Source organism: Protomyctophum bolini, assembly GCF_963924005.1.
Source record: "Protomyctophum bolini genome assembly, chromosome: 16".
Lineage (NCBI taxonomy): Eukaryota > Metazoa > Chordata > Actinopteri > Myctophiformes > Myctophidae > Protomyctophum > Protomyctophum bolini.
In genome coordinates this window covers 24,579,353-24,590,152 of record NC_137877.1, presented here as the reverse complement: position 1 = coordinate 24,590,152, position 10,800 = coordinate 24,579,353, and the positions used below count along the sequence as shown (strand labels likewise).

Here is a 10,800-nt window from a genome sequence, read left to right as displayed (position 1 = left end):
GTTGTAAGCATTCAGAATGCAGATCAGTTTAGTTACTGTCTGTAACTACTGTCTGTACTGTACCCATGATCCGTGTCATTGCTCCAGTCCTTGTCAATGACACGAAGCAGTGCATGCGTCCAACATACGACATGACATGCATGACATGCGTGAGTGTCCCGTTTTGTAGGACCGAGGGAGGGGGGGGCGTTCCTCATACCACATTTATTCTCCGTCGTATGACGGTGTCGCGTGCAGAAAATAGCCGATCCACAAGCTCACATAGCATCGCAGACGCCACGCGTTGTGAGCTTGTGGATCGGCTGTTTTCGCCGTGCGAGACACCGCCGTATGGCGAGACACCACCACCAGTCCAGTCTGTGTGTGTGCTGTGTAGTGTACGTGTGTTATGCCCTGTTACATAAAGTAATACACCGCTCTGTTCTGACCGGGGAGGCTGCTCTGACCACCATGCACAGGAGTTGCTGCTGCTTATCCTTTCTAACAAGAACATAAAAATACAATAATAATATATCTATTTTTTGATCTAGTAAAAACTAGATCAACTTTTGATCAACCGGTGTTGTTGACACTGACTGCAGGCTTTTTAGCTGGTGGTACTGTGGACTGACTAACCTTGCTGCATTTCATTGTCAAGGTTGTCCGCCTGATGTCTTTGTAATCAATTTCTTCTGTTGCTGATGCGGATTATGAATTGATGATTGATAAACATTGATTGATTGGTTGTGCAGGGGGGCACGGTACAGTACACTGCACAGCAAGATGGCGGCTTCCTTGTTGAGGATAGGACGACTTGGCTCCCTCAAGGTAACGAAATGTCAAGCTCATTGTCAATAGATGTGACGTCCTGCTCTTTCATTGGGAATATTTACGCCACAGTATAGATTAGGTCAGTGAAGTAGTAGTGACCTGGCTAGTGCAGACCGTAGCTTTTGTTGTCATTATCGTGGTTGATCCTTGCTAATGTGCTGGACATATAAAGCATCTACTCTTTGTATGCAATCTGTGTTAGGAAATAAAGTAATCTGATCACTTGTCGTGCAGTGTTTTTATATTTTGCAGATTTTTGGCTCATAAGAGAATTTATGAACAGCTACGTTTCAGTTTGGCCATATTGGATGCACATATTTAGCACATGTATCCACTCCCACTGCGCCAGGCTTTGGCACAGAACCAGGCCCCGTGCATTGCAGCAAGCAAGGCCAAAGTAACATGATGAGATGACATCCATTATTTTTTACGTTAGGATTGGAATTATAGTTATGACTCAGTTTTGAATGGAAAACATTAGTTAAGGCAAAATCTGACAAACTGAAATGAAGATTAAATCATTATTTGATCGACTTTTATTGAGTTCTCGTCACGGGTACACTGTGCGAGCGTCTCGTGCGCCTGTGGGGGGGGTGTGTATGTGAGTGAGGAGGTGTGTTTGTGTAACGTTAAGACCACTCTGAACTTGAAGGTCGATAGGCCTGCACAAGCATGACACGGGAGAAAACAGAAAAGCCAGTGGTTTGGAATGTGTAGTACTGTTTATAAATATTGTCTTTAGAACTGTACTGTCTCACTGTCTGCATGATTCTCCCCAGTGTCTGCAGGCTGAGAGCTGGACTGCTCTGAGAAGAGCACCTGCAGCTGCAGCCCTCAGTGGCAAGTCTGGAGGTGGAGGCAAAAAGTCAAACAAAAAGAAAGACTCAGGTATGGTTGAATAGGTCTTTAACTTCACATCATGTCTGTCACAGGCACAGCCTTCCTGTGTTCCCTTGAAGAGGCCGTTTGTACTCAAATTGTGATACAAGCACCACGGAGGCAATTAAATAACCGCTGAAAGAATGCATTGCGTGAAAGACCAAAACTCGAGAATCAAATGATCCCAAAAGCAGCTGTAAAAGGTCCATCGTTGTGAAGGTTATGCGAAGTTGCCACCAAAACACAAGGTCACAATGAAACACACATTCTGTTAAAAGGGTATTTCACACTAAAACACTTCTAGGGTCATTTTAATCTCTACTCTGATGTTAAAAAAACCATTAAAATAATAAACGGAAAAAAACACGGCCCTTCACTGATTAGAAGATCAATATCCGTCACCCGAACATGTATGAAACATGTGTTTCTAATGTGTCTAAAAGGGTTAAAGTTGAGTTTATATCGGAAGGGGGCTTGTCTCATAAAATTAATATCAAATATCTAAATATTTAACAGCAACTCAAAAAGTGAAATACCCCTGTACATAGGCTATGTGCACTGTAATCTGCTGAGCATCCATGAAACTAAGCTAAAATATCTGTATACTGTATACAATATGCATACGCTATATTGCCACACAACTTGACCAAAAAAACATTATTTCCTGAAGTACGACTCAGTATGGTCAAGGGAATGATTAACCACATACTATAACTTAACCTCTTCACCCTCATCCAACTGCTTGTCTGGAGTAAAGATCCCCACACACCGAGCACGTTTTTCGGATTTCTAGCGGCGTTTCTCCATCGGTCTTCCGAAAAACGTGCCCAGTGTGCAACCACCTTAAGAGTTATGTTTTTGCTGACACCTAACCAGTCGGCTTGATTTTGTTTGGGAGAAAACGCAATGTTTTTAGAGATGCTCTTCATTCAGTCTAACAGTGGACAGAGATATGACTAATTCCTATGAAAGTATCAATCCTGATGTGGCCATCATACAGTTTATTTATTTTTTCTTTCATTCTTTTAAAGCTACAATCCTTAAGTTTATATCTCGCTCTCCAAACTAAGAGCCAATCGGAATATTGTCTAAACTACAATAAAGATTGTGGCGCATCTAGTGTCAAGTCCGGTGTGCCATCTGCTTCAAATAACTGGTGGAAATTGACATTGTCTACCAATATGTCAACTAGGGACAATTTCTCAAAGGGAGAGTAGGGAGACGACCTCCAACCTGCGGATGTGCTGGTTACAGTATATTGTATTAACATACTTTACCACACGGATTGGTTAAAATAATGTTTTATTCATTCAAATTAAAAAGTCCAGGATTGTAGCTTCAAGTTGTATTTTAAACTTGCCTCTTCTTTTCACAGGTTCTGTCACTAAAGAGTTAAAACTTTTGCCCCTTACAGCGAAGAAATAATGGTTATTTCTGGTACCAGGCCTATAACATAGTACTTCAACCCATGTTGTCCATCTGTACTTTTATCAACACCTTTAACCTTGAACTAATATTTCAAGTCCCTTTGGTATATATCTTTGAAAATGGATTGCCTTGTTTTCTAAAACAAAAACTGGCACTAGTTTCCATCCTTTTATTGAATGAACAGCTACAGCTGAATTAGTGTCTTCACTAAATTTGCTTTATTAATTTGAAGCAGAGCTTAAAGTTACCTTTGTGCTTATTTTGCAATGTTTATTTTTCTTACAATTCAATGTCAAGGTGTACGCTGGTACATTTTGGAGGATAAGACTACAAGTAAGCTTCATGGGGATATTCTCACATCTTGTTTTTCTTAATGGAGATATTATCATCCAAGCTTATAATGGAGAAATTAATGAAATTTGTATGCTTACCCTCCTCCGTCCTAGACAAACACAAGGCCAAAACATACTTCGATATAGAGAAACTTGTCCAGCACAGGACGTATGTGGATTTCCCTAAGAAGGAAATTGCAGCAGCAGCAGCATCCACCGCTGCAGGGGGTATAGCAGCATCTACACCGGTCCCAGAACCGATTATTGCTGCTGTAGCTGAAACTTTAGCTGCCGCCCCAGCGGCTGAAGCTGCACCTGCAGTTGAAGCTGCACCCATTGTTGAAGCTGCTGCTGAAACCGCACCCATTGTTGAAGCTGCTGCTGAAGCTGCACCCATTGTTGAAGCCGTCGCTGAAGCAGTAGTGGAAGCTGCTCCTGTATCTGAAGCAGCCCCAACAGTTGAAGCCACACCTGTAGCTGAGGCTGCTCCAGCCGTTGAAGCCGTGCCCATAATTGAAGCTGTCGCTGAAGCGGCTCCTGCTGCAGAAGCTGCTGTACCTGCAGCTGAAGCTGAAGCTACACCTGAAGCCCCTGTTGAAGCTGCTTTACCTGTAGCCGAAGCTTCCGCCACCCCAGAGGCTGCAGTTGAGGCTGCCCCAGAAGCTTCCCCCGTTGAAGCTGCTGCCCCAGAAGCCGCCCCTGTTGAAGCTGCTGCCCCAGAAGCCGCCCCCGTTGAAGCTGCTGCCCCAGAAGACGCTCCCATTGAAGCTGCTGCCCCAGAAGCCGCTCCCATTGAAGCTGCTGCTCCAGAAGCCGCTCCCATTGAAGCTGCTGCTCCAGAAGCCGCTCCCATTGAAGCTGCTGCCCCAGAAGCCGCTCCCATTGAAGCTGCTGCTGCCGCTGAAGCTGCTGCCCCTGCTGAAGCTGCCCCTGTTGAAGCTGCAGCCGAGGCCCCTGTAGTTGAAGCTGCAGCTGAGACCCCTGTAGTTGAAGCTGCAGCCGAGGCACCTGTAGTTGAAGCTGCAGCCGAGGCACCTGTAGTTGAAGCTGCAGCCGAGACCCCTGTAGTTGAAGCTGCAGCCGAGGCCCCTGTAGTTGAAGCTGCTCCTGTCGTTGAGGCAGAAGCAGTGGCTGAAACCCCTGTAGAAGCTGCCCCTGAAGCCCCAGCTGCAGAAGCAGTTGTGGAAGCTGCCCCTGAGGCTGTAGTTGAAGCCCCTGTAGAAGCCGCTGCTGAAGCTGCTCCAGTTGAAGCTGAAGCTGTTGAGGTTGTAGCTGAAGCGGCTGCTGAGGTTGTAGCTGAAGCGGCTGCTGAGGTTGTAGCTGAAGCGGCCGCTGAGGTAGTGGCTGAAGCAGCTGCCCCGGTGGAGAGCGCTGAGGAGCTGGTGGACACCGCTCCAGTCATAACCGAAGCTGCTGGAGAGGAGCTGCTGGCAGAGGCCCCAGCCGAGCCCGAAGCGATTGAAGCGGCTGAGGGTATACACTACATCTCCCCCCCACCTAAACCCCTTCTCTTTCCTATGTGGACCCCGCAGTCTACCAGTCTACCAACAGTCATTTTCATTTCCATTTTTATTTCGATTTGTGATAAAGATAATGATAATGTGTAACGATACCTGATATCACAAAAGCAGTTTTTGTTTTGTTCTTTGCACAGCCTTATTTTAGTCATCCATTTGGATCCATGCAATAATGTTTTGGCACATAACCAGTTTTCTAATTCATCCCTCACATTACATGCATGTCCCTTACCCCTATTTCCCTGTGACTCTGTTCCTTTTGGCATAGTGCTTTCATTGTTTTACTTTTAACTTATTATGTTACTTACTTTACTTGCATATGGAGCATGCATTTCACTACGTCCACCTGCATAGCATTTTGCCTTGAGATCGGTCTGCTTTATTGTCTCTCTCAGACTCTTCTCATTTGTGTTTTAGTTTCATTAACATAAATCCTCACTAATTGTATAATTGCACCCTTCTTTTATTTGCTTTCTTGCTTCCTTTCTTGCTTGCATTCATGCTCAACACCTTTCACAGTAACATTGTGTTTTGTTCCGGCCACATTGACAGATGTACTGTTATTTGAGCACCATATTGTCAATGCTCATTACCATTACGTTTTTCATGTTCCCAATCACATTCTATTTTTTTTTTTTTTTTTTTTACACAACTTTAGTTTTTAATTTGTAAACGACTGTTTGACTGAGGGTAATGTTAAAGCTAATGTGTACTGCTAAAGGTAATGTTAAGGTGACACAAACTGTCCCAGCTGTTAATGGTTACTGCAGAATGGTGGATTTACGTGAAATGTCTTTTCCTCCTTCCTCTCACACTTCCTCTCACACTTATTTGGGAATTGCATGTTAAAGGTTACTCTATATGTATGTGCCAATTGTTGGAAGTTTTGGATGTCTGTGTAAATGTAAAATTTCCTTCCCCCTTCACGGTTAAAGCACTACATGAAAAGGCACTCTACTGTAGGTTGCTGTGCGTGGAATCCGCATGATTGAAGGAGCGATTTCATTGTCTGTAATTAATCTGTTTTAAATAGCATGACAGTTTGAATCTATGGGATTTGAATTGGAGTTTTCCAAGACTGTCAATGGACTGCAGTCAACCCCATATCGTAGTGACTGCAATATTCTTCAATGTGTGACCTTGCACGGCAACTTTTAATTTGTTAATGTTAACCAACCGAGCCTTTCTCATGTTCTTTCCTATATCTTACCCCTGTAGTGTCTATCACTACCCCAGGTGCTGTTTTGTGCATGAGGGTTACTGATAAAAAAGAAAAACCAGACTGGTTTTTAATTTTGTCATTCTAGCCAAATGACAGATGATGATATCCAAACACATGGCCATGGTTTTGCGTGTGTTATCCACGAAGAGAAAGTAATTGTTTGTTTTTTCCCCTCCCTCTGTGACCCGCAGCTGTAATGGACCCAATCCAGAAACTCTTCCTAGAGTCCATACGCGAGTACAGCACAAAGAGCCAGTAAGTGTCATGTGTGATTGATTTCTGTGCCTAACAAATGCGGTTAAAAGAGCACTTGAACCCATTTTCAACCGTATCTTCACATAATTGGTCCACACTAATATTCATAAGATTGGACAATTTCCGTCTTATTGGTGGGCTCTGGGCATTTCAGAAACCTGCTCCAACCTAATAGAACAGCCTTTCTCTTCCTGTCATGATGAAATAAAAGCTATTAATGTTGCATTTATAAAGATCTATTTTTTAAATCTAGTTGGAATTGATTAAACCTGCCTACCGATGATGTCACTGGTAGGCAAGTTTCTGAACTCAGCAACAGCCCAAATGGTGCCATCTTATGAGCATTAGTGAGGACTGAGGATAGGTTGAAAATGATGATGTCATAATCAGTTAATTGACAGTACATGTACACAACCACTCTGTGTGACACTAGTTGCTTTTCCATTAAGCCTTTGCGAAAATAGGAAGCGTATGTTCATTAACTCGAAAAAAGAAAAGCGCACTGTCTGCCATTTCCCTCCACAGTAGCCACCCATCCACCGTTCACTTCACTGCCTCCCCATAATTTATTTATTTTCTTTTCCAACTTTTCCAAAGCGATATAATGCGAGTTCAAGTGTTTTCATACCCCATTTGCGCATTTCCTTTCTTTCAATATAGGCCAAAATCAACCCCCTTCCAGCGCAAAAGTGTTAAGTCCAGGACTTATTTGCATTTTGAGGTGTTTCCATTCAGGATTTTATGCGCAGGAGCCTTATTGCACAAAACCATGGGTTAATGGAAACATGCCTATTGACATGGAAATCTAACCAAACGTCCCAGTGTATTCTGTGTGCGCAGTGCTTGCTCTTCTGGCCAGTGTGAACTTTGCAGGCAGAATGCACTGGGAAGCAGTTTGTAGGCATGGGTCAGAATTATCAATTATTTGAATAATTTTATGTTTTTGAGGATAAGTAATCACACCTGTGTGAAGTGAGTGGTGCAACTCCAGACCCACAGGAACGCGACCAGGGTGCCGGCCCGGTTCTGGCGAGCCGCCCCACGTCCGAAACGGTTGAGAAATTACAGTTACTGTGTGGGGGTTCCCAGGTGGTCCCTCTACTGTACTGTACTGTAACACCCCAAAATATCATATTGTGTGTGTGTGTGTGTGTGTGTGTGTGTGCGTGTGTGCGTGTGCGTGTGCGCGACATCTGGTTGTGAAAACAAACCAAAAGCTATTTGTCTGTTTGGACAGACCCAGCCAGGGACACACATAGCTGTCTATAGGAGTGGTTGCACCACACAAAAATAAAACTATTTTTATTTAATGTCATCGAAATCCTGGACGCAGTAACTAGTATGGGTGGTGTTATCTGCATTAGCAATGTCATGTTCACCTAATGTACAAGGCTAGGCTATGCAAAAACAAATTCATGAGAAGGGGCATGAGGAAGGTGATGGAATAATAACAGTTAACACTTAGCCCACTGTTCATGTACATCAGAATAATCAACTTTGATTTTGGTCAGTCAGGCACATCCCTATTAGTTTTGTGTCTGGTCATTATGTGCTCATATCAGAACAATAGGATTTATGTTTAATATCAGCAAAGTTCCCTGTACCTTTCACATACAGTACATACACAAAGATAGGGGACTTCACACAGTTAAATAAATGGTTTTACAACTGTAAAATAAAAAGAGGCCCTATGTACAGTGTAAGGTAATTTTACTAAGGTATACTGACTGCCTGGTGTATTTGCAATCAAAAGTATTATTTCTGATATATACTTTTTTTCCTAGGGTAAATTAATAGTTTTGTCTGGTGGGCAGGATTCTTTTTTTTATTTTTATAAAGTATATTTATTGGGTTTTTTAAAGACAAACAGACATTATACAACAAGAACATAATAACAAATAAAAGAAAAACAGCTCAGGCACAACACTATTATAAATAAAAAGATTGAATATACAAAGACATGACAAGGACAATGAACCATAATGACAAGTGGCTTTCGAATTTTGATAGACTCCCAATCAGGAAATACATCCATACAGTACATAAATACATATATTAAAAAGGCAGACAATAGTTATCATAGGCACCAAGTCATTACAACGAGAGCAGACCCATGCATGCTCCACTCAAAGGCGGCAACCGCCCCCCTCCACGCGGCAGAGCCACCGCCCCAAGAAGCGGCCCCGACGCAACGCATCGAGACCCCTGCCCGGGTGACCACCCCCCCCCCCCATACCCAAAGGGCAGACAAGCCCCCACCCCAAAGCAGAGCACCCACTAGGGAAGAATGCTGGCATATAAGTGGTGGGCAGGATTCTAACCAATACGTGTGCATTTACCACGACCATTACAATCATTAACCACATAAACCTGCTAGTCTTAATGAAACGGACCTGAGTTGCAACTGTACTTGGACCACTTTTTCCGTCGACACCAACTATCTTAGCCAGAACTATCTTAACTACAAGCTCACACCGCATCGCAACACAATGCGTTGTGAGCTTGTAGGTCTGCTATTTTTGGTAAATATTCCCCAGAATAGGGACATTACTTGGGGTTCAAGTGATTAAACCTGTGATCTGACTGCCATTTCACCTCTGCTCCTCAACACTAGGGCTTCTGGTGGGCTAGTTGATGCAGGCACAGATTATGAGAAAAATCTGGCTCAAGAGATTATAAAACTGCAGAGACTTTATGGCACTGGAGACCTTACATCTTTCCCAGAGTTCACGTTCCCAGGTGAGTTTGAGATGAAAGGCTTGTCAAACAAGTATTTTATTTATTTTAAAGCTCTTACATTACAATTATTAGGCTACATTTATACTTTGTCTCCTTTTGGTAATTAGGCTTTGGTAATTATTTTGAGCCTTGTTTTAATTCTTCAATTTATGTTACTTTACAATTCAATGTTCCTTTGTTCCCCTATCAGAACCCAAGTTCGATGACGTGTCCAAGTGAACATCAGCACCTCAACTTTTCTACTCTCAACCTTTCCTGTGAAATTGCTATGAAGTGGAAGTCTCATCAACGGCCAAACCTTCGTTATGTCACAAATCCAAACTTTCCAATACTTTTGTACAAAAAACAAACAGAGCTGTTTCAGTAGCATAGGATTCTATGGGAATTAAAGCCAATGTGTTAATGTAATGTATGGAGGCTATGCTTAACGCTGTGAAATATGCTTTTTGCATAGAATAAAATAAGAATGAGCAGGATGTGAAAATAATAATAAACTCTGGTTTATATTTGTTGTATAAGGTCTCATGCTTTGTTTATTATCTTGATGGCAACATCAACATTGCGTTTTTGTGGCATCATGAATCTTGCTGTGCAGCTTTAACACCAATCCCTAAATATGTTTTTGTTAATGTGTTACTTTTATATGCATGTTTCTTAAGAATTTATAATAACTTGTACAAATATAAAAACACGATTTTTATTATGTTAGACATGGTAAAACATTTGTACGGCTGATATTAAATGAATGTTAAATCTTTCCAAACAGCATAATTTCATAGAAAATACACATGACTTACACAAAAGAAAAAACAAAACACAACTAGCAGTCAAAAACTACCCCAAATGCACCTCAACACATACTTGTGATTTGACTAACCCAGGCAGGTTCTCAGTCCTGGGGACGGATTTCATAGGGTTAATTTAATGAGATCAGTCCATTTTCTTTTACAGTCTATGGATCAGTGCAGATTTGCAAAAAATCTTTTTCAGTTTTGGGATTTTTTTTATAGCTTTAAGCCCTGCTAACCACTGAGCCACTCATTCTATAATTCCATTTGAAAGCGATGCATTTATTGGAACATACTCTATTCACAATACTCAATACTGATCGATGACCCTGCAAATGTACAATACAAGGCCTGGGATGGTATGGTTGTGAGGCAAAAAAGGACAGCAGCTATATATAAAAAAAAAAGCAACTGGTTGTGGCTATGGATGAAAACATGAGTGTTGGGGAGGCATTCCTGTCATCAACATTTTACCATGAATAGAATACATTTTAATCACATTTATCTGTTAATTCAACTGAACTGACTACTGTATTGCACTAGTTGCTGCTACCAGAACCAACATCTGCAAAGCAAGACAGACCTCTAGTGGACAAAAGGAGAAGAAACATCAGAACATATTATAGACTAGGGAGCAGGGAGGGAGTTGCCATCATTCGTCAACCTTCTTTTGTGGACATAATCACCTAAACCTGGTAATAATCACATTCACCACCGGTCCCCTCACACCCCGGATACAGACGACCTTCAGAGGCCTCTTCCAAGTTGGACCAGAGATCCTTCATGACCCTGAGTTGGACATTAACAGTGATGCCAAGAGAGGGATGGTG

At 42.3% G+C, this 10,800-nt stretch overlaps 1 protein-coding gene across 1 annotated transcript; it reads left to right on the top strand.

Moving 5' to 3' along the window:
- Nucleotides 1-341: 341 nt before the first annotated feature.
- On the top strand, nt 342-9,700 carry LOC308330556 (uncharacterized protein). Its single transcript, XM_080785474.1, has 7 exons — nt 342-637; nt 732-807; nt 1,590-1,698; nt 3,564-4,922; nt 6,380-6,443; nt 9,058-9,182; nt 9,373-9,700. Exons 2-7 carry the CDS (start codon nt 763-765, stop codon nt 9,399-9,401), a joined length of 1,731 nt encoding a protein of 576 aa, XP_080641600.1. The 5' UTR covers nt 342-637; nt 732-762; the 3' UTR covers nt 9,402-9,700.
- The last annotated feature ends 1,100 nt before the right edge of the window (nt 9,701-10,800 follow it).

Bases quoted from the DNA above. Each gene is read 5' to 3' on its own strand.
- LOC308330556 (XM_080785474.1), top strand. From the start codon at position 763: ATGGCGGCTTCCTTGTTGAGGATAGGACGACTTGGCTCCCTCAAG. The intron at 4,923-6,379 runs GTATACACTACA...TGTGACCCGCAG, and splicing joins AGCGATTGAAGCGGCTGAGG to CTGTAATGGACCCAATCCAG. The intron at 9,183-9,372 runs GTGAGTTTGAGA...TTCCCCTATCAG, and splicing joins CCCAGAGTTCACGTTCCCAG to AACCCAAGTTCGATGACGTG.